Here is a 24,810-nt window from a genome sequence, read left to right on the forward strand (position 1 = left end):
TTTCAGTCTTCTTTGGACATAGTAAACATAACTTATTTTGTTATCACTACACATATCAACACCGTCTCTTATACTTTAAAACAAAGGAAATCGTTGTACAAATACTTGCAGATTGCTTTTTCCTTTATTGATATTGACCCTTTTACTATCAGTTAACCAGCTGCTGATCTGTGAAAGATCTGTTCTATCTTATTAATGTTTGGTCTTCATAGGCTTGGTGGTGTGTTCTGTAAAAACTTTCCAAAAGCTGTGTTGACGTATTCAGTGTGATAGTTTATATTTTTGTGGAACGAGTATAGACATCCTTGTTAAACTGCAAAGATTATTAGTAAGAGTTGTGATTTGTTTTGAGTCCCACATTTTTGTGTCTACAGTATACATTTCAATTATTTTCATTGGTCCTGTTCACACATAACAGCATGCCATGTACAAACTGCTTACGCATTGAATAATCAACCTCCAGTTGGCTCAATCGTAGGTTGTTGCATGATGTGTGAACCTGGACATTAACCCAGAACTAATTGTAGGTTAACTTTGGGTTGTTTAACCCACAAATAATGCATAGACCTGGTTCGTACATAACAACTCATCACTTAAAAAATGGTGGGTTGTCAGAGATGAGTGGGCGAACTGCCTGCAATGCAAAATGGAAGCAAAATGGAAGCAGCTCACACATAGCATGTCACCCTAAAAATTGTGGGTTAATTAACCTATGATTTGCCATGATTACATATGAACCAGGTCACTGTTTCTATCAGCTTGACTAATGCAAGCACATTTACAGGACCTCCCTTTTGGCATTCATAGATAAAGAGAAAGGATTTAGGTTTTTCTACTTCCTCTGGAGAGTACTCATGAGGAAAACATTTACTGGGGTCCTACAGCTGGCTCCATCAGCCAGGGTCTGGCTCCAGTTGCTTAACTTGGCTATCTTGCATCTGTGTCTTGCAGGGAGATGAGTTTCCTGCTTTCCTTTTTTAACACATTGTTATTGATTTAAAAATTAAATTTTCCAGGGAGGGAAAAAGGATAATCAACAACATATTAAACAACCAATGTATACCAATATTTCATCTTCCTTATATCAATAAAAATGGGTTCCCAATCATTATAATGTGTGGATTATTCCAGAATTGTTTAAACCAGTTCCATTGTTGCTCAATCTTAGCACAAGACCTCTCTCCTTGATGAGGTCTGATAATCCAGGTTAATTTATTTAGAACTGCAAAATCCCATAATTTAATATACCACTCCTTAATTCTTGGGATTTTATTAGATTTCCAATGCTTTGCATATACTACCCTAGCAGCAACAATCATGTGATGAAGGAGTATTTCCTTATCTTTATTTATCAACCCTTTAAAGTTTGGTAATAAAAAATCTTAGGGTCAAGAGGTAACCCCCCCTCCTGAATTATATTAACTGATATTAACATTTGTTGCCAATATTTCTTAGCCTGTTTACACTGTCACCAACAATGGTAAAAATCTCCCCTCCACCCCACCCCGCATTTACCTCAGAATACCCCTGGTGAATCTTTGCGATCCTCACAGGAGTTGTATACCACTATACTCACACAATTTTACACAATTCTCTTTCAAACAAGTAGCTATTGTGTATTGATCCACCTGTTTCCAGAATTCCATATTCCTATAGTCACCTCTGCTCGTTTTCTTGCTTTCGCTCTCAAAAGCCTTCCCAACTTAAGGCCATGGAGTTTTGGTATACTCATATCAATATATGCTTAAAATAAGTTATTATAAATGCTTGATGTACATCTTAAATAACTAAGGCTGCAATCCTATGTATACATACTTGGAAATTACTCACGTAGAGCTCAGTGGCAGTTCCATACAAGTGAGCATACGTAGCCTTTGGTGTTAATGTTCGATGAAGACCTTTTTATTCTCCCAGGCATTTTAGCTTCCTAGTATTTTAGCTTTGGTGTTTTAAATCTGTATTTTAAATCTCTGCATCGCTGCTAGATTTTATTCTGGTTGTATTGTTATATTGTGGTTTTAATGCTTTTATATTTTATAGTGTTTTATCCTGTGCTTTTTGGTTTTAATTTTTGTGAATCGCACAGAGGGCTTTGGCTATTGGCCGGTGTGTGTGTGTGTGTGTGTGTGTGTGTGTGTATATATATATATATATATATATAAAAAAATGTAGAGGTTGATGTAAAGCAGCACAGCAGCGAAGCAAAAAGGAGGCTCTGGATGCACCGTGCATGCAGTCAGTCTTAAGGTAAAATATATAAGAAAGATAGAAAGACTAGCAACAGAGTATTCAAAAATATATTTTAAGCTAAACGTTTCGGCTTCCGCTCTTATCAGTAGGTGTGCTGTTAAATGTTAATATCCATTTAACAGCGCAGCTGCTGATGAGAGCGGAAGCCAAAACGTTTAGCTTAACATATATTTTTTTAATACTCTGTTGTTAGTCTTTCTATCTTCTTTAACATTTGGTGTGAGATGCATTGTAGAACCAGGAACAAGAAAGACTGACACTTCTAATAACACATAGCATTGATTTCCTTAAAACTGTTCCTGCAATATCTGGAAGGTGACATGGCATAGGCATAGGTTTGTCCAGACCCAAGATGCTATTTTAAGTAAGTACAATAAAAATGCTTAATTTTGTTAGTGTTTGGATGTAAAGGTTTCCAAAATGTTTGATTCTAAATGAAGAACAAAAGGCATTTTGCAAGATTTGCCCTTTCTTCAAATCATGTCAGTTTCAAATAAATGGTTAAATAGGGTCAGAACAGCTGGATTTCATAATAGAGTTCTTTCTGTTTGAGAAAGGTCAGGAATGGAAATGAACATTTTATATTACTTCCGAATGGCTGAACATGGATTGTGGCATGACAGTGCTTTGACCGGTCTGGCATCATGGAGAGCTAGCTTTTGAGATTTGAACCTATGTGAAGCTAGCAGAAGAAGGGCTGATCTATTTTTAAAATCCTATTTTAAAATCCTATTTTTAAAATCCACTATAGTAGTGCAGAACATGCCACCCATGGCCAAATTCTATGAGTCTCCTTGAATGCATTGGCTGTGTGGAGAGTTGTTTTGCTGGGATTATTTTCTAGAGAGTGTTTTGCTGGCCCTCCAGTGATCAGAACAACAAAATGAAGTTGCCAAAAATGTCTTGGATTGTTGCCTGGCATAGAGCAATTAAGTCATTTATGTTTTTGCCCAAAGAATTCTTTGGATCCTCAAGGGAGTTGCAACACTTTCCCAGCTTTATTCATAATGTATGGAAAATCTTCTAAATCTCCATTTGATATTATGACTGCAGTCCACCAAGCCCATATGCTGTACAACATTTGCACATCTCAAGCAGCCTATGTGGACAGTTATGCAAAATTCCTGTTGAAATTATCAGATTGTGGAGCAGCAGCAGTATAGCTGGAGCTCATGGAGCACTTAATCATGCCTGAAGTTTCTGACTTTACATTTTGTGTTGTACCTCATCTATTCCCATAGTAACAAAAAGAGCTAGACTACGTCACATGTGGGATCCTCTAAACTTTAATTCTCAGTCTATGCTTCATTACATACCGCTGTTACATCCACAACTGTACTAAAGATTTAAAAAATAACCCTCTTGCTAGAGCCCTTATGCTCAACTCTTCGGCCTAATCACATCCTGCTACAAAAGGTTCCACAATGGAATAACTGTAAGGGAAATGTGCTGGCATGCATTGGGCTACCTTTTGCTTACAGCGTATTTCCATCTTGTTTGCATCATAAAAAAGGAAAACTATAGTCTATTCTGCCTACCCATGTCATATTTCCTATGTGTATATTGAGGCTACTTTTATTTATCTACATACTAGCTCTTCAGATGAGACCTTATGACATCTTCAGTAATTTAATTGTCATTCTTGGTATCCTGTCAGCAGTTGCGCAATACTCTTTTTGAATTGACCTGACCATTGTGCACAGATTCCAGATGAAGGTGAATTGTAGGTTTGTATAATGTCATTGTATTTTCCCCCCATATTATTTTTCTTCCTTTTCATCCTCTTCCTATCCCTAGTAACCTGTTTACTTTTTGCCTGCACCTGCACAGTAAACAGAGCTCTTCAATGAATAATTTACAATGATCTCCAATCATGCCTTTCCTGACCCTTTTCTGTAGGACCTTGAGAGCTGGTTGAGTAAGATACATTTCTGTGTATTTTAATATAAATTGTCTATGTATGTTAAATTACATATTCACACTTTGATCAGATCTAGAAGTTCTTTGCTGTCAACTTTATGATTATTGCCTGTAGCCATGTATCAGCAACAATATTATCTCATTTAAAAGCTCATTAACATCGAAGTCTGTCCAGAGCCATTAATGTCCCACAGGACACCTGATTGCCAGCGCTTTCTTTTTCCAGATCACTGATCTATGTATATAATAGCCAGTTTCCAATACTCTGGTTTTTTGTTCCGCTGTAGCAGTGTTATGCTAGAGTATGATAGAGAATCAGAAGTCAAGGGAGTGTCTTTGAGAAGGGGGAAAATAGGCAATTTATCAGAAATTCCCAAACCTAAATGCTGAGTTAGTGAAAAAGGGCAATCTGAGGGGAGGGCATTGTTTGGCCTGGCGTAGAGCCAGGGATGGAGAAAGCTTATGTCCTGACAGGCTTACCCCAACCCTTCTTGAGAAATTTCACCTAATAGCCATTGTTTTTTTGGGCTTGTACAGATATTTTTTTCAGCAAATTATCTTGGTCTCTCATAGTTATGCACCTATTACAGAGCTGAGCAACCTGCAGCCTCATCCTAATTTCAAAAAGCCCTCTGCAAGTGATCAATTCAGACCACTTGCAAAAATAAACTGTCCCTCCCCTGGCAGCCCATTGGGTGGGGAGAAAGTGGGAAGCAGAGAAAAAGGAGAGAGAGAGAGAGAGAGAGAGAGAGAGAGAAGGGGTGACAGAAAGAGAGAAAAGGGGTGGCCCCACTCACTGCTGGCTTTAGCCCTACCCACTGCCAGCATATGGCCCTAGACAGAGTGCCTCCAAGGCATGCTGTTCCTACGGGTGATCACTTCAAGTTTCTCCTCAGTTTGGCTTGGGGTTTTCCAAGCTTTCCCTCTCCGAATCACAAGAGGGTTGTAACTGCTAGAATGTATATGTGTACTTTCTGATAGCAAAGAAAAATGTTTGCTAGCCATGCATAGAGGGCACAGGCAATTAAGAATAAAATGAGGTTGGAATATCCTAGGTGAATAACTCTTTCTGTGAGAGAATTCTGAAGTCGCCAAATGGAATTCTCATACTCTTGCCAGAGGTCAGAGCAACTCATTATCTTAGGATGCAATCCTATGCATGTTTAGACAGAAAAATATCTTACAGCTCCCAGCATTCCCCAGCAAGGATTGCACCCTTAGAGACTTGCCAAATATGAAGACTCGGGTCTGCCAGATTTGAGCAACAAGAAAGAAGCTGAAATGTGTATAACACCCCCTCCCTTTATTTTGTGTCGCTGATGGTGGGGATCTGGATAGAAATTAGTAGTTTTCAAAATAGAGAGAATTTGTATTGGTGATGAGGAAATTAGTTTGTGACTCAGTTTGTATGTTTTTTGTTTCTTTGTTAACAGCTCCAATTAATCGTTCTTCCAGGAGGAGCTGTTAGCCTTTAAAAACTGGTCTGAGGGTCCAGACCTTTCTTTGATGACAGGCTAGCCATCCCTTTTATTAAGCAGGTTATAGGCTAATGCCCCACGATGGGTGGTGGATGTTTCCTCAGTGGGAGTAATGACTGAGATACAGATATCTCTCTGGAATATGTGAATGCCTTTCCTCCCCCAACCCCCAAACTAAGGGAAGGAGGGTAGAGGTGTGTGTGTGTGTGTGTGTGAAGACATGAAATGCTGTTTTGAGACAGTTGTCAGGTTCGCACGATCAAATAAGCCACCATAGCCCACAGTGGCTTATTATTTAAGCCATAGTGTGCTGTGGTGAATGCTGGCAGCCATTTTGAATATTCAAGCCGTAGCTTGTTGTGTTGTTCAAACCTGGGTGGCCACGGTTTGAATATTCAAAAACTACCTGGCATGTGCCACAGCCTACCATGGCTTAAACAAACCACAGTGGGCTGCAGTGATTGTGTGACCCGGGTCAGTGACTGAAAGACAGGCAGAGAGAGAAATAGCTGAGAGGCACCTTCAGAATCTGATATGAGGAAACAGTTTTGCTTCTTGCTAGGTGTGTGTATGCTGCTTGCTCCCACCTATGCTTTCCTTGTACATTTGTTAAATTATTACAAATACATCATAAATCACAAGTGATTTCTCCTCTAGAAGGAAGCCAAACCCTAGTAGTGCTGTTCCTGAAACTTTTCACTGTTAGAGAAAGTGGGACGTGCATGACAATATTTTACTATATTTTGTCAGGCTGCCTTGAATGCCATCTGTGGCAGAAAGGTAGCATAGCAGTGTACGGTTATTTTTTAAACAAACAGAACAAATTTATCTTTTGTCATGTATTCTTATTTCTATATCTGTAAGATGTGCATTCCAGTGTATGTTGAGGTGGGAGGGAAAGTATACATTTCCCTTGTATTTCTTACAAGAAAGGAATAAATAGGCTCTGTTTCTTGCAGCAAGGCTACTCCTTGTCCCTGGCCAGAGTTATACTCACATTGATTTTGCTGAATGGGTGCATGGTTGAAGTCTTCAGTATCCAGGGACCAGACACAGCCCAATGTTTGATTACTGTAACATCCATGATAAGCTGCCAGAATGAACAAAATGATTAACATTTGTTGGGAATATTACCATTTTGTTTTCTAGTTTGATCCTTTATCAGTTGAAAGCAAGAAAGCCGCAACAGTGGTGCTAATGCTCAGTTCCCCTGAAGAAGAAGTTTTGTCTAAAGCATGTGAAGCTCTTTATAAATTTGCATCAAAAGGTTTGTTTCTCAATGGTCACATCTCACTATGTCTTATATTTCCATTCTTTAACACGTCTACTTAGTATGAAATGCTGCCATTAATAATTTCTATTGCTAATTGACATTTAACTGCCAGCAGTATACAAGATATTGTACAGAGTGCAGATTGATATGGATCCATCTGTCTTGCTGGGGCATGACATAAGCAACGTCTTCAGGATGAGGACCAGGAGAAAAAGTCTTAGCCAGATCAGGCGTACAGCTGATTCACACCAGCTTCTGACACATATTTTATGGGATAGTACCGGGATCATTTCTCTGAAAGTGGATGAAACAAAACCTTGCATATGAGAAGCTTTCTACTTCCTGTATTACCTTCCCAGCTGCAGGAAGATCTTTAATGCAGTACTTTCACATAGTTATTCACAGCATGTACCCTGAAGTGCTCTAGTCCACAAAAGAACAGTACCATGTACATAGGCCCATGTTTGAATTAGCTATTACAGCAAAGGCTTAGTCACTATGTTTTAGGTGCAGGAGTCTTTTCCCTTTCATTTCTGGGTGGGCTAGAGAAAGCAGTACTAGCACTAGACACTTCTAAATGCCTGTCTTTTTTGGTGAATAATGTATATACAGATGCTTGTAAAAATCCATCCTAAGTCTCTTTGATTTCAGCTAGAAAAGCTGAAGTGGGAGGAGTAGGTTTTATAAAGGTATAATTAAGATTCTTTGTTCTAAGACTGGCACTCTTATTAGGAGTGCTTGAAGAAGGAGATCTTTGCAAATTCTGATATGAAATGACCAGATCCGCACCTGCCATACTAATGTGAAAATAGAATTTGGTTATCCACTGGCTTTTGCAGTTCCCGAATGTTCCAATACAGTTCTTGGCTCAAAAACACCCATATCTAAAAGCATTTAGAAATACATTTAGAAAAGTAAGTTTTAAAATTCATATTGCAATATGTCTTTAGATGTGAATTTGTGTAGATTTAAAGAAAAGAATTGCAGATTAATGCGGAAACAGGACAGTGAACACATGCAAAAATGACAGACTAGAAAGAGACTGATTTGTCCATCTGTAGCATTTATTAAATATGTTTTTATTATTATTACTACTACTACTACTACTATTATTATTATTATTATTCATCTTGTGATTTGACATTAATGCCCATTGACATTTGCATTGTAGGTGAAGAAAACAAGCTGACACTTCTCGAACTTGGAGCTCTGGAACCTTTATTTAAATTAATTACCCATGAAGACCCTGTTGTCCGTAGAAATGCCACCATGGCAGTTGGGATCATGGCTTCTCATAGTAAGAATCTTTTCCTTATAAACTTGCCCAATTATATTTGCCAACAATATTAAACAGCTGTAACTGATGAAATGATAGTATGTCTAACAGACTTGCGGAATGACAGTAAAACAATCTATCAGAGTTCTTGGGGCTGCTATATCACCATGGTGATGGAGTAATCCCAGCAGCTAAGCTTGAAGCACCATCACTATCCACCATGTCTCAGTGAAGGAAAATAAAAAAGAAGGGTCCTTCCATAGAGCAATAATCTAGTGCTTGAGGGTGGAGATTTAGCCTATACTAGGCCCGCGCAATTTGTTTCCCCTCCAAATGAATAGCAGCCCACCAGCCAAATCTGTCAGCCTAACAGGGGCTCAATAAACCTTAAATTTTTGTTGTTTACCCAAGACTGCAAAACAGAAGTGATTTGTCAAGCACCTGGTAGGTTGCAATACCTACGTGCCAGTGCCCAATGTACAGTCTTCCGGGTTTTGCTGCCTTCCCTCAGGCATCTTGTCAAACTGAGCCTGAATCCTGGCAAGATGGAGGCTCTGTCTGTGAGTGGTTCCCATGCCTGGGAATTGGGTCAGTTGCCTGTTTTGGATAGGGTTACAGACCCTTTGAAGGAGCAGATGTCTGGGGCTGCTCCTTGATCCAGCCCTGTCACTGGAGGCACAGGTATCTTTGATGACTAGGAGTGGCTTTTACCAGCTTGCCTGGTAAGACAGCCTTGTCCATTCATGGGCAGGGATAGCTTGACTTCAGTGGTCCATGTATTGGCAACCTCAAAATTGGATTACTGCAATGCACTGCAATACAAAATTGGATTACTGCTATGTGGGGCTGCCCTTAAAGTTGGCTGCAGTTGTTGTAGAATGCCGCAGCCAGGTTGGTAACAAGAGTGGTGTATTGCCAGCGTATTACACCTATGTTGTGGGAACTGTGCTGGTTACCTATGTGCTGCTAGGCCAGGTTTAAGGATCTGGTACTTGTTTACAAAGTCCTAAACAACTCAAGACCAGGATACTTAAGTGAGTGCCTGAACCCCTTACCTTCCTCTTTGGTTACTGTGCTCATCAGGAGATCCTTTCCTGATGGTGCCTAAGATTTCAGAGGTCTGGTCCATGATAACTCAGAATAGTGCAGGGATACCCAGAGTGGTGCCTGCGGGCGCCAGTACACCCATGGGGACCTCCAGTGGTGCCCATTAAGCTCTCTACTCTCTGCCCCCTTCAAAAAATATTTTAAATAAAAACCATGAAAAACCTTAGAGCACCAAGTTCTCCTTCCTGTTCCTGAACCTGTTTCTGATTAGCTGTTTGGCAGGTGAGAAGAGAAGGAAAGAGTTGCTCCCTGGCCCTTCCCAGTCTTTTTCTGCCAACACAGAGTTTTCCCCTTTGCACTCTCTCTCTCTTCCAGGCTCTAGCCTCACTATTTCTCTCCTCATAACCCCTTTCCTCACTATTTCTCTCCCTTCGCCTTCTCTAGCTTTCTTCTTTCTCTCCCTTTCTAGCCTAGCTCTTTCTCTCTACTCTACCCTTTTGCCTTGCTGTTTCCCCTCCCACTTAGCCTCTAGCTTTGCTATTTCTCTCCCCCCCACACACCTCTTTAACTCAATTTGACTAGCCAGGCCCCCATGACGGCCATTATGTGATTAGCCACATCCTCCATGGGAGCCATTTTGTGGTGGTGCCCACAGCAGATTGTCAAATTCCCAAATGTGCCCACAGGTCCAAAAAAGTTGGGGACCTCTGGAATAGGGCTTTACTATCACAGTGTCAACTTTCTGGTACTCCCTACCAGTACAAATTAGGCAGGCACCAACCCTTCTGGGTTTTCAGCACCTACTGAAACGTACTTGTTCCAACAAGCTTTCCCACAACAGTGATCTTGTCCTCAATATACTGTAATAATATACAGTAGTTTATTATAGTTTCATACTGTATTGTTTTGTATATTGCATAGAAACTTTTTTTAATGTCAGTGATTCATAAATATTAGTAAGTAAGTAAATAAATAAATAAATGCCAATGCATAGATGTCTGGGGTATCCCAGGGCACGTGGTGGGCAGAATCCCTTGCTGCATGTAGGGAGAATGTAGGGAACAGCATCACCTGAACGGAGCTAATGAATTGTAGATTTGATGAAGAATTTCTGATATGTCCAAGTCTTGTCCAGTCTTTCATACATTATGAAACTATCCCTGAAACTAGAGCATTGCATTTCAATAGTGGACTTTGAATCTACTGGGAAAAATGTAATGACTATTTTTAAAAATGGAAATAAATCCATAAGCCATTCAAAAACTGTTTTTTAAACAGGCTTCAGCATGAAAGCTTTTGCAGTAATGTTGCCAAAATTCGTAGTTGGGATTACTTGTCGTCATTCTTCATTCTTTGATGGAATATTACTGTGCATCTGATGTCTGGCAGGATATAAAAATCTCTCTTGGAAGTTGCTTGTTTTTAGTTTTTCTGATTTCCTGTAATATATTTTTCCTGTCAACTCCCAGTGACACATGCTTCACCTTTGATGTTACTTGCAGACCATTCCTTTAATTCCACCTCCCCCCACCCCCGCAGTAGGATTAAACCATAGTATTAAGCCTGTATCACCAGTTCTGACTGTATCCTGTATTCCAGGAGTTTTTAACCTCTTTCAGCCGAAGGGCTGAATTCCATTTCAGAGACGCTTTCAAGCTTTCACCCATTCTAGTGGTGGGTGGGGCCAAAGGCAAAAGGGGCAGGGCCAAAATACCAGCATAATTTAGCTTGAAGCTCTTCCTGCCAGTAACCATGCCTTAGGAGAAGGATTTCAGCCTTTAAGAATGGAGAAAAAACTGTACAAAAGCTGGAAAACCCCTGAATGACCACTGGTTCAGGGAAAGGGGGTGGGATCAGGGGAAGGGGCATGACCCTCTGGGGAACCCCTGGAGGTCCAGATTGGGACTCCAGGAAGGCCAGATTTGGCCTCTGGGCCTGAGCACTCCGCTCTGTTTCTCCAATTACAAAATATATTGCTTCATATCTATATTTGCTTTGCTGTAGATGATGTGAAAAAATCACTAAGGCAGCTCGATGTTACAAGTGCATTCATAGCTCGCCTGGCACCAGAAGGTAACTTGCACTGCCCTTTGTGCAAATTCTTGTTTGCTTTTGTCATTTGATAACAAGTTTTTGTAGGACTGTGGTTTGTTCAAACATTTTAAATTATGAATTTACTTGCGCTTTTTTATCTTATTGCTTATGTATAGCAAATTGGGTTGAGAATTTAGTAAGAGCTACTGTTTATTGAGATTGTAATAACATTTTGTTACGAATCACAAAAAGAAGCATTTTCTGTGCTGATTAATGTCTAATTGCACTATTTCGTTTTTATGCTGTAGAAGATATAGTCATCCATGAGTTTGCCAGCCTTTGTCTGGCACATATGGCAGTTGAATATAACAGTAAAGTGCAAATATTTGAGCAAGGTGGACTAGAGCCGCTTATCAGACTGCTAGGAAGCTCTGACCCTGATGTTAAGAAGAATTGTGTTGAATGCATCTATAACATGGTACAGGTGATGATTTAAAATTTTGTAATTACAAAGAAATACATCTTTTTCTGTAAATTGATCTTCAATTCATGAGTCAAAATTAGCCATTGGTTGGGGCATAGTTCTCATTTCATTTACACCAGTTTTCTCAGTAGCCCATTCTTATGTGCAACTTTCCCATATCCCATAATCTAGGACAGCCTCACCCAACTTGGTGTCCTCCAGATTTGTTGGAATACATTGGCCATGCTGGTTGGGGATGATGGAAGTTGTAGTCCGACACATCTGGAGGGCTGTACCCTCACAGTTGTTTTTGAGATGTGACCCTCTTCTGCCTCCCCACCTAATCACAGAGATAATAGTTAGCTCCAACATTGCTGATCACATGTTAAGCTGGAGGGACATAAAAGATCCGCTTTTCCTCCCTTGCCTAAAGGATAATTAGTGTGCTGTCTATGCATACAGATTCAGGTTCTGCTTGCAGGAGTTTTGTTGTCCTAAATGCCCTTTTGCAGTTGGCAAGAGGGTGGGGTGGTGAGATCTATGAAGAATAATATATGGATCTCTCTCGCACTGGGTTGGAGTGAATCGCTTAATGGCAAGTCCCATTGATTCCAGTGGAATTTGCTTCCAATTAAATGTGTTTAGCATAGGTTGGAGCAAACTCCATTTGCATGCACATAAAGGAAATCATTTTCAAGACTAGAATGCATAAAATCCATCTTCTCTTCATTGTGCAGAAAAATTGTTTGACCCTTCCAAAGGAGGGTTATGAAAATGTCTGTCTTCAGGTGGGATGGGGGGATAAGAAATTGTTTTTGCCATATTCTTACATAACACATCATGATTTTTCACATCTTCTTAACTCTTGGTGAATGCTTTTGACAGCTTCTTTTCATAAGGGAAGGAAGGTTATTGTAATTGGTTACTTTCACAATCAGTGTTAATGTCACTGTATGCTGGTTAGCAAAAGAATAGTGCATTTGTATAGAAGTTCTTTTCAGAGTCTAATAGCCTGATCCACAATCCAGTGAAGCTGAAACACAAAGATTTAAGCTGATTTAGCTCCATTGACTTCAGTGGTACCAAATTGGCTTAAGTCCAAGCACTCCATTTTAACTGTGTTGTGGATCTGGTTATAAGTGAATCAACTCAGTAATGAATTCAATTCATAGCTCAATCTTTGCTAGGGGATCAGAGCATATCTTTATTCTGAATCACATTTTGCTGTTTCCCATCTTTTGCTATCTAGCTTTCTTTGTTGTAAGATATATCTGGACAACTGCACCTGGTGCTTGCTTAGATTAATAAGGGAAATTGCACAGAAACATGCCCAGGATGGTATTTTTAACTTAAAACTTTTTATTTTTACCATTTTAATATTGCATAGCGAACAACCATTCTTTTGGGAAGGTTTATTGCTAGAAAAGCTTGAAATATTTAGCAAGACAGTTTTTAACATTCAATGATAAAGCAAGAAAACAGACCTGTGAAGGTGCAGAGAAGTATGTAAATATCATCTTCATATTTGGGTAAAATGATCAAACTGCATTTGATTGGCCCTTCTTGTAGAATTCACATGATGCGCTATAAATAGTCTCTGCATGAAAAGTACTTAAAAACATAGCATGACAGTAACATTGATTGTTGTTCAGTCGTGTCCGACTCTTCGTGACCCCATGGACCATAGCACGCCAGGCCTTCCTGTCCTCTGCTCTCTCCCGGAGCGTGCTCAAGTTCATATTCATTGCATCGGTGATGCTATCTAGCCATCTCATCCTCTGCCGTCCCCTTCTCCTTTTGCCTTCAGTTTTTCCCAGCATCAGGGTCTTTTCCAGAGAGTTTTCTCTTCGCATTAGGTGGCCAAAATATTTGAGCTTCAGCTTCAGTATCTGTCCTTCCAATGAGCACTCAGGGTTGATTTCCTTTAGGATGGACTGATCTGACCTCTTTGCAGTCCAGGGGACTCGTAAGAGTCTTCTCCAGCACCACAGTTCGAAAGCATCAATTCTTCGGCGCTCAGCCTTCCTTATAGTCCAGCTCTCACAGCCATACGTTACTACTGGGAAAATCATAGCTTTGATTAGATGGACCTTTGTCGGCAAGGTGATGTCTCTGCTTCTTACTATGCTGTCTAGGTTTGCCATAGCTTTCCTCCCAAGGAGCAAGCGTCTTTTAATTTCATGGCTACAGTCACCGTCTGCGGTGATCTTGGAGCCCAAGAAAGTAAAATCTGTCACTGCTTCCATTTCTTCCCCTTCTATATGCCAGGAAATGATGAGGCCAGATGCCATGTTCTTAGTTTTTTTAATGTTGAAAACATTAGCTTTTGCACTCTCCTCTTTCACCCTGAACAAGAGGCTCTTGAGATCCTCTTCACTTTCTGCCATGAGGGTGGTATCGTATGCATATTGGAGGTTGTTGATAATTCTCCGGGCAGTCTTAATTCCGACCTGTGATTCATCCAGCCCGGCATTTCTCATGATGTACTCTGCATATAAGTTAAATAAGCAGGGTGACAATATGCAGCCTTGTCGTACTCCTTTCCCAATTTTGAACCACTTGGTTGTTCCATGTCTGGTTCTTACTGTTGCTTCTTGTCCCTCGTACAGGTTTCTCAGGGGACAGGTAAGGTGGTCTGGTACTCCCATTACTTTCAGAATTTGCCAGAGTTTGTTGTGATCCACACAATCAAAGGCTTTAGCGTAGTCAATGAAGCAGAAATAGACGTTTTTCTGGAATTCTCTTGCTTTCTCCATGATGCAGCGAATGTTGGCGATTTGATCTCTAGTTTCTCTGCCTCTTCGAAACCCAGCTTGTACTTCTGGTAGTTCTTGGTTCGCATACTGCTGAAGCCTAGCTTGTAGGATTTTGAGCATCACCTTGCTGGCATGTGAAATGAGCGCAATTGTGCGGTAGTTTGAACACTCTTTGGCGTTGCCCTTCTTTGGAATTGGAATGTAAACTGACCTTTTCCAGTCTTGCGGCCATTGTTGAGTGTTCCAAATTTGTTGGCATATTGAATGCAGCACTTTAACAGCATCATCTTTTAGGATTTTAAATAGCTCAGCTGGAATACTGTCATCTCCGCTAGCTTTGTTGTTAGTAATGCTTCCTAAGGCCCACTTGACTTCACTCTCGAGGATGTCCGGCTCAAGTTCAGTGACCGCACTATCATGGCTATCAGGGACATTAAGATCTTTCCTGTATAGTTCTTCTGTGTATTCTTTCCACCTCTTCTTAATCTCATCTGCATCTGTTAGGTCCCTGCCTTCTTTGTCCTTTATCATGCCCGTCTTTGCATAAAACGTTCCCTTGAGATCTCCGATTTTCTTGAAGAGATCTCTAGTCTTTCCCATTCTGTTGTTTTCCTCGATTTCTTTGCATTGTTCATTTAAGAAGGCCTTCTTGTCTCTCCTTGCTATTCTCTGGAACTCTGCATTCAGTTGGATATATCTTCCCCTTTCTCCCTTGCTTTTCGCTTCCCTTCTTTCCTCAGCTACTTGTAAAGCCTCATCAGACAGCCACTTTGCTTTCTTGCATTTCTTTTTCTTTGGGATGGATTTCATTGCTGCCTCCTGAACAATGTTACGGACCTCCGTCCATAATTCCTCAGGCACTCTGTCTATCAGGTCTAATCCCTGAAATCTATTCCTCACCTCTACTGTATATTCATAAGGGATATGATTTAGGTCATACCTGAATGGTTTAGTGGTTTTCCCTACGTTCTTCCATTTAAGCCGAAATTTTGCAACAAGAAGCTCATGATCTGAGCCACAGTCAGCTCCAAGTCTTGTTTTTACTGACTGTATAGAGCTTCTCCATCTTTGGCTGCAAAGGACATAATCAATCTGATTTCGATATTGACCATCTGGTGATGTCCATGTGTAGAGTCGTCTCTTGTGCTGTTGGAAAAGAGTGTTTGCTATGATCAGCGTGTTCTCTTGGCAAAACTCTATTAGCTTTTATCCTGCTTCAATTTGTACACCAAGGCCATGCCTGCCTGTTATCCCGGTGATTTCTTGACTTCCTACTTTAGCATTCCAATCCCCTATGATGAAGAGGACATCTTTTTTTGGTGTTAGTTCTAGAAGGTGTTGTAGGTCTTCATAGAACCGATCAACCTCAGCTTCTTCGGCCTCAGTGGTTGGGGCATAGACTTGAATTACTGTGATGTTGAATGGTTTGCCTTGGATTTGTACTGAGATCATTCTATCATTTTTAAGATTGTACCCCAGTACTGCTTTTCCCACCCTTTTGTTGACTATGAGTGCTACTCCATTTCTTCTAAGGGATTCTTGCCCACAATAGTAGATATGATGGTCATCTGAATTAAATTCGCCCATGCCTGTCCATTTTAGTTCACTGATTCCCAAGATGTCGATGTTCAATCTTGCCATCTCATGTTTGACCACCTCCAGCTTACCTTGATTCATTGATCTGACATTCCAGGTTCCTAAACAATATTGTTCTTTACAGCATTGGATTTTCTTTTCACCACCAGACACATCTACAGCTGAGTGTCCTTTCGTCTTTGGCCCAGCCGCTTCACTCTTTCTGGCGCTACTTGGAAATTCCCTCTGCTCTTCCCCAGTAGTATATTGGACACCTTCCGACCTGAGGGGCTCATCTTCCGGCGTCATCTCTTTTAGCCTTGTGATACGTTCCATGGTGTTTTCTTGGCAAGAATACTGGAGTGGGTTGCCATTTCCTTCTGCAGTGGACCACATTTTGTCAGAACTCTCTGCCATGACCTGTCCGTCTTGGGTGGCCCTGCACGGCATAGCTTATGGCTTCACTGAGTTACGCAAGCCCCTTCGCCACAACAAGGCAGTGATCCATGAAGGGGTAACATTGATAATGCATATTAAATTATATACAGGCCAGAACTGCAGAATATTGCTCTGTGATATTCAGTCTATAACAATTGACAACTTCAAACTAATTCATTCAACTGCATTTGTGCTCATATTTTTGTTTTGGTATTTAACTACAGGATTTTCAGAGTCGTGCTGCAATTCGTGAATTAAATGTGATTCCTCCTTTGTTGGATCTTCTGAAGTCTGACTATCCAATTATTCAGTTGTTAGCTCTCAAAACTTTAAGTATCATTAGCATTGACAGAGAAACCAGAGTGATGCTTAGAGAACATCAAGGACTAGATCATCTTTTCAAGATACTAGAAACTAAGGTACCATTTATTTGAAATCTTACTCAGTCAGAAGAATTTTAGTCAATTACTGTGATCTGTGGAAATTCACATGTGAGAAAATATAATAGTTTGAGAGTAAAAAGTATACTTCTGTGTTTTTTTTAATGATGCATATATAGCACACATCTGCTTAGAAGAGGCATTCCCCCTCCCTTTCACACAGGAGGGAAGACCTCTCTTAAGTACCTACCATCTGTAATTTTTTGAGTACTTGTACAAAAATAATTAATATAATCCCCCCCAATTAATCAGGGACTCCTTTTTAGTTGAACAAAAAATTTAATCCATTCACCAGTTATTCGATGTCCCTAAGAATGGCTTCTGTAGCAGAGAACTGGAAAGCAGCCAACGTAATGCAATTGTTAAAAAAAGGATCCAGGGGGGATGAGGAAATTACAGGCCAGTTAGCTTAACATATGCTCTGGGTAAATTGATGGATAGCATTGTTTTTTTGAAAATACTTTTTATTTTTGTCTTTATAAATGAAATAAACAGTACCAACAACCTAATCGGTAACTACAGTTTCCCAACAATACATTATTCTTAGGAGGATACAGCAATAACGAAAAGGAGAAGAAAATAAAACATTTTTTTAAAGGATTAAATTTAAACTCCAATACACATGGACTTCAGATCCCATTCTACTTAAAAATTATACCCATAACATTGGCAGTATTACAATTCAATACAGCATAAATAATCTACCTTACATTTCAATATCATATCATCAGTCTTATGGCAAGGAAGCAGGCCTATAATTAATTTCCAATAACCATATATTGCTCTTCAGTTAACATATAATAGTAAAGCTTAACAATTTAACCAGCCAAAAATCTTACTAACCAGTCTCATAGTGATGATGATGATGATGATGATGATGATAATAATAATAATAATAGGAAGGAGATTAAAAAGGATAAATAATAATAATAACAAATCACTAATAAATTTTATAATGCTATATAATAATAAAGCTTAAAAGCAACCTTATAACAATCAGTAATATATTTTATACTAGATATATAAATGAGTGTGCACATTTCTATACACCCTCAAACAATATATTTTAGTACAGTATATCATACCCATTTTAAAGAGAAAGGATTAAAAAAAAAAGAAAAATGAGAGAAAGCAAACGGATATATGTATAAGCAATTATCTCTGGCCTAGCCTGAATCATACAGACTAAACATAGCCAGTTAACAAAACATGTTTGTAGATTCCAGTTCATGGGGCTGGAACAGAAATCTCACATGTTTTTGTGTTTAGCCATGCCTCCGCCATTTCGTGATTTAGGAACTTCTTCATCTGCCTTCAGAAACAATGCAAAATGTAGCAGGATATTTTAAATGATATTGTAAGTTCATTTGTTTTGCCAGATTTTTCGCCTTGATGAATTGCCTTCTTTTATCAGCAACTTCTTTGGTGTAATCCGGAAATAACATAACTTTATCTTGTTTCCAAAAAAGATTTCCGCCCCCTCTTGCCAAACGCAGGATATAATTTTTTGTGGAGATTCTTGCAAATTGGACTATAATCGTATAACCAGTCCCTTTGGCATTTGGCACACGGAATGCCTGCTCAATATCAAGTAAATAATCGGATGGCACAGGGAGTATCTCATATAAAAGCTTTTCTACAAAAGTAGACAAATTTACATCACTAGGCAAATCTTTAATACCAATGATACGTACATTTGCCCTGTGTGTAAAAGCCTCCAGTTGGGAAATTCTGACAGAAAAATTGTTGAAAAAAAGTTGTGATGCAGTTTTGTTTGCTGCCACCCTATCTTGCATCGTTAACCTTCACCTCCATTTTTTGCCAAGAAGTGTTAATTAAATCCACAGCCCCTTGCAGGGCGGTGATGGAATTTTGAATTGTATCCAACCTCTTAGCCTGTTCAGCAAATTGCGAAGACAAAGTTTTTATCAGAGTAAGTAACTCCCCTGTATCTTCAGTTCTTGGAGCCTTTGCCAAAGGAGGTATGGGGGCGGGAGAGGCGGAGATCCAGTTCCTTTTTTTCTCCTTGCTGTAGCTATGTTTCTCTTCAAACAGATCTTGCAGGTCCTCAAATATCCTCAAATATTGTTAATATTTCTTAAACCATTCCTCAGATATTGTTGGTATTTCTTAATCCATATATTACAATGGAGCACGTCAGCCCTGATTTCTCCTAATTAGATAGGAGTTTCAAAACAACTTTTAGTGATGATTAAGCTCTGGGAGACTAGTCTTGGAATCCAGCCCCCCTGCTGCTTCACCGAGAGAACTATTCTTCCAAGACTTCATCCAGATACTGCCTTGCCTCCCCTTTTAATTCCAGGGGAGAGATGAAAAGATTTTTCAACCTTTTAAAAAGCTGTTTGAGATAGCGTCCTGCAGAGACTCCGTGGAATGTTGCCAGGATGACATTGGCTCCTACCGGAAGTCGATGGATAGCATTGTTAAAGATACAATTATCAACTATATAGAAGGACAAGACTTGCTGAAGAAGAATCAACATGGCTTCTGCAAACAATGATCCAGTCTTACTAACCTTTTAGAATTACTTGAAAGTGGGGGATCCCGTGACATTGTTTACTTCGATGTTCAAAAGGGGTTTGATTTCACCCACTGAGACCCAGAAGTTTTAATGCACCCCAATCTTCAGCTGCAGGAACGGGTTATTCAAACCCAGGGAGAGTTATATTTGAAATTCTATCCTATTTCCATGACGTTCTTGTACAGACTGTAGCCTTCTACTCTGCACCTTCTCTTCTATAGTGTGTGTGCAAATTTTATCTGTTACTATGACCATACACCAGAATTAACCTGATCGCCCTGCCTCTTGTTAGGACAAACTCCTTTCAGACCCTTTCTTTCCTCCTCAACTTACAAGTTCATCCCAAACCTTTCTTACTCCCAATAGTGTTAGGGACTCCGCTTTATTTAATCCCCACCTCTTTTACCTTTTCACACTCACAAATCCATTCTTGATCAACCCAGACTGTTCGCGCATGAAGGCAGCATAGCTTTATGCACCAGAGCCCTCTGATTCGGCCACTGAGAGAACAAAGCCAATTTCCCCACAATCTCCACATTGACTGAGGGTTTTTGCATGTTTATCTTTGTTTTTGCTTGTTTTGATTCATCATCACTCTACCAAGTTAATTTCCTCAATGAATGAATGAATATTTTAAGTTCTTGCTTGTGCTTAATAAATTCCCCTGTTCTTTAAGAGCCAGGATGTGTGTGTGACTCATTGTGTTCCCTCCTACCAGACACTCTGTTGCCAAGGTTAAAAGGTCCCTTAATGAATGCGGATCTTGAGAACATGCGCACATTTGTACACATGTCTAGAAGAGCACATTCAGTAACAAAATGCAGTTTAGTTTAAGCAAGTGTAAAGTAATTCACGTTGGGACAAAAAATCCCAACTTCACATATATGCTGATGGGGTTTGAGCTAGTGGTGACTCACCAGGAAAGGGACCTTGGAATTGTGGTGAATAGCTCAATGAAAACATCAGTCCAGCGTACAACTGCTGTGAAAAAGACAAATTCCATGTTGGGAATCATTAGGAAAGGAATCGAAAACAAAACTTCCAATATCATAATGCCTTTATATATTAATCTGCAATGCAACCACACTTGGAATACTACATACAGTTCTGGTCATTGCACCTCAAAAAGGAAATTGTAGAGATGGAAAAGATGCAGAAAAGGGCAACTAAAATGATCAAGGACCTGTAGCAACTCCCCTGTGAGGAAAGGATACAATGTCTGGGTATCCTTGGCTTAGAAAAAAGGTGAGTAAGGGTGGGGGCATGATAGAGATGTATAAAATTATGCATAGTGTAGAGCAGGGATGGACAAGATAAGGCCCTCTAAATATTTTGGCCTACACCAGCCCTCACTATTGGCTATGCTGACTAGGGTTGATTGGACTGGTAGGCCAAAACATCTGGAGGGCCATAAGTGGCCCACCTCTAGTACAGAGAAAGTGGATAGGGAGATCTACGCATAATACGGAAACTTCACCATCTAATGAAGCTCAGTGGTTGGAGATTCAGGACAGATAAAGGGAAGTACTTCATAGTTAAACTATGGAATTCGCTACCACAAGATGTAGTGATGACCACCCCTGCCCTGCACTATGGCTTAATTAATTTTAAATCTGTTGGAAACATTAAGATGTCCATTTTTCTACATCGTAATATTTAGATCCTATTGGACACAGTGGAATGCTTTCCCATCTCTTTTGAATTGTCCTAAAAATTATAGTAGCACATTTTGTACAGTTTTGCTTGCACCTGTCCATAATGGGCCAGATGTCGCACCCACCTGGGAGGGACACAGAGGAGCTCCCCCGCTCCTGTGCACCTTTTGGCAGACATGGACTGCGGTCAAAAGCTTGTGTTAGGTCTGATTTTAAACAGATCACAGCAAGCCATTTGTAGTTTGGTAGTATCTTCATACAGCATGATGGAAATTAAACACATTTTTAAAAAGAGGACCAATGAATGACATACTTTGATAATTTGTAATATAATATGTGACCAAAAATGACAGTAAGCATGTAGTTGTTTGTAACCCCTCTTATGATCTTCATTTAATGTCTGCATCTTTTTAACTTTCAGGATTTTAATGATCTACATGTGGAAGCTCTTGGAGTTATGGCAAATTGTCTTGAGGATGTGGATACTATGCAATTGATTCAGGAGACAGGGGGTCTCAGAAAACTACTTGCCTTTGCTGAAGTTTCCACTCTTACTGATTTTCAGAAGAATGCAGCAAAAGCCATTGCTAAAGCAGCTTATGATCGTATGTCACTTCTGAAATTCATATAACATTTCTTAGGAAAAGCCTTTAGAGCATACTTGTGGCCAATCAAGGATTCCTTTCCATGGTTAAGGGTAAAATTGGATCTCATGAGTTGATGGCAGTAGGGGTGAGGGTATCTCCTGCTTTTAGGCTGGGCAGACTAGATCACAGGGCTAGTATCAGCACTTGGTATCCGTGAGCAGGTGCTGGGGCCCTATTGCCCTAGAAGGGCCAGCTGCTGACTCCTGCCTGGGGCCCACATTAAAAAACATGGTGGCCTGGCAGTCTGAGCAGTGTTGGGCAGCTGGGCCAGGCTGTGAAATTAATATCCCACAATGCCTCTGATATAGGAGCATTGTGGGAAATTAAAATGGTGACTGGACTTGGTCACCCAGTGCTGCTTATAGCTCTTCTTAAGAGCGCTACTCCCACCCCAGCAGAGGTCACTTTGCCCAGGGCCTCCTTAAATGTGAAGCCAGCTCTGCTAGATCACTTCTGGTTCTTATTGACCCTATGATTCTGCGACACAAATTTTGGTAATTAGTTCAGGTACCAGCATAAGGTGCCATTTAGGGATTGGGGGCACATTTCCTTCTATTATAGATCCGAATGTGATGATTTCTTAGGAGCTCCTGTATCTCTGGTTATTATGGAGTATATAAAAGTAACCACAACAAGTGTTCTTTTAAAAATGCACAGGCTTTTTGCAATATGCAGCCTGATCCTATGGAAATTGGCTTGAAAGTAAATCCAGGTAAATGTGCATAGGATTGCACATGCACACACAAATGTTGTTGAAATCTGAAATGGTGCACTGCAGTGAAACACTTGCTAAAATGTTGTAAATGTTGTTAATTAACATTTGTAAATCCGGCATGTAGGTAAGAAAAAGATCTCATCAAAAAAAAGTTGATGTTTCAGATTCCCATCTTGTGTGTTTTTTTATTTAATTAAACAACTGTGATTGCAAAAGTGTTTCCCCCACCCCTGCCCCATCAAATATTTTTCATTCCTAGGATTAACTCTGTCTTATAAGCTTAGAATTTGCCATCTCAGACAGCTAGGAAGCAGACATTTTTCTTACAAATATATAAAAGTCTTTAAAATGGTATACAGATTAATGCCCCCAGTGATTAATGCCACTTCATTTTATCATTTGATAATTATTCATTCTGTACTTCTTTGTTTAAATGAACAGTTCACTGCTTTTGAATTCACCATGGAATTCTGCAGCAAGAAGACCCGATGCTCCTAGCTTGCATTCAGCATGACAATGCTGTTTAAATATGTCTCAGTTGCATCTATAGTGTGATTTGTCAATCTGGAATCGAAGCACAGCAGTGCCATATAACAAAATGTAATAACATAAAGAATAATGTACTTCTTATTGTCCATAATAGGATTCTGAGTCCCTCAAGGGGTTCTCATGACATAAGCTGTGACAGACTTAGGTGGTTCTTATTTCCACCATCTATGGGTTATTAGTTATTTCTAGCATTATTACTTTAATTTATTTGTTGTACACAGTTTCTAATGCAGAAAACCTTCTTATTCCTTGTTATATCTTAGCTTTCTAATATTTTATATATATTTCTCTCTCCTCTGTCAATTGGCAAGTTGAAATTTTAGATTTATTTATAGGAGTTAATGAAATCATAGGAAGATGAACATTGACATCAATGGGCCAGAACATGTTCTTTGCTGCCATATTCAACAACTTGTGAACAAAGATTCATCGCACATAATGTCAGTGGCAGATCCACATAACTGATTATCAGCACCACAGAGCAGGGACTTGAATCAATTCTGTTTTCCCTTATTTTTACCATGAGAATGTAGAAATAAACTAATCATTCAAATGTATTTTAAAAGAATATTCCTAGGACTAGCTGCTGTATAACCTAGCTTTTTCCATCACATCTGGAGGGCATCAGATTGGGGAAGGCTGATAAAACCTATGAAGGCCTCCAAGGTCTACCTCCTTTCTAAGTGCAACTAGCTAAAACCCAACAGGAAGGCCAGAACCTCTGCTGCTATTCTAGTTCCCCTAATTCTTAGGGAGCACCTTCCAAGGGAAGCCAGCCTGAACCACCCCCTTTTGCCCTGTTGAAAATTGATTGAGAACTTTATCTTACCAAGGTTTCAGTTGGTGCTGACTGCCTGAAATTCCATGCTGCTCTGTTTTTATAATTGTTGACCTGATGTAATTGTTTTTGCTACCTTTCATACATTTAGGCCAATTCTAAGGTTGCTTAATTTGTTTCGATGTAAGGCTCGAGTCCTATATACACTTGTTTGGGAATGAACCCCATTGAGCTCAGGGACTTACTGTAAATATGCTTAGGATTGCACTGCACATCACACAAAATAAAACTGAACTTATTCTAGTAAATGTACATAGGGTTGCAACCTTTAATTCAGGCTGTAACTTGTGGCCTTCCAGATGTTTCAGCCTACAACTCCCATGATCTGTCACCATTAGCTAAGCTGGCTAGGGCTGATGGAAGTTGTAGACCAAAACATCTGGCAGGCCACAAGTTGACCACCCCTACTAACTATTGGCTTTTTATCATGTAAGCCACTTGAGAGCTGATTGGCAGAAAGCCAGACGACGACGACTACTACTGATGATGGTTTTTTTTCTCATTTGACTCTATTTTTAAAATGTAATTTTATCCCTGCTTTCAAATTCACTTGGAAAAGAAATATATGCTCTCCTTTTCTCTTCCTCCACCTCCTTTTGCTTTGCTGTATCCCACAGGCATTGTTAAAAATAAGAAGCAGTACTACAGGCTACAACAGATTTCTAACAAGACCAACTGGAATTATGTTTCTATTACCTATGACCCTGCATCTCTGGATATAACTGTCAACGTCTATGATGTATCTTCTTGTTACATTTCTTTATAAATGAAATCAGTGTAGTTTCACAGTAAAAGTTTTCCTTCGCCTCTCTATGACAAGCTAGTATGAATGCAGTTGGTAGACAAAAGAGAAGTGAGATGTTAGAAGTATCAGATTGTGTGCAAGAATATACAGGTGTTTTTGATCTAAACAT

The 24,810-nt window shown here is 39.7% G+C and overlaps 1 protein-coding gene across 2 annotated transcripts in view; it reads left to right on the forward strand.

The window, feature by feature from the left end:
• Positions 1-24,810, forward strand: part of ARMC3 (armadillo repeat containing 3) — a 101,666-nt gene that overhangs the window by 23,103 nt on the left and 53,753 nt on the right. Inside the window, exons 3-8 of one of the 2 annotated variants that reach the window (XM_084860479.1) lie at positions 6,798-6,915; positions 8,093-8,218; positions 11,249-11,317; positions 11,587-11,762; positions 16,735-16,929; positions 21,569-21,752. In XM_084860479.1, coding sequence (XP_084716605.1) covers positions 6,798-6,915; positions 8,093-8,218; positions 11,249-11,317; positions 11,587-11,762; positions 16,735-16,929; positions 21,569-21,752 — 868 coding nt within the window. The remainder of the gene's footprint in view (positions 1-6,797; positions 6,916-8,092; positions 8,219-11,248; positions 11,318-11,586; positions 11,763-16,734; positions 16,930-21,568; positions 21,753-24,810) is intronic. The other variant, XM_084860480.1, reaches the window with a different exon arrangement.

Source organism: Heloderma suspectum, chromosome 5 (genome assembly GCF_057233095.1).
Source record: "Heloderma suspectum isolate Gila_16-S chromosome 5, 16-S_ref, whole genome shotgun sequence".
Classification (NCBI taxonomy): Eukaryota; Metazoa; Chordata; class Lepidosauria; order Squamata; family Helodermatidae; genus Heloderma; species Heloderma suspectum.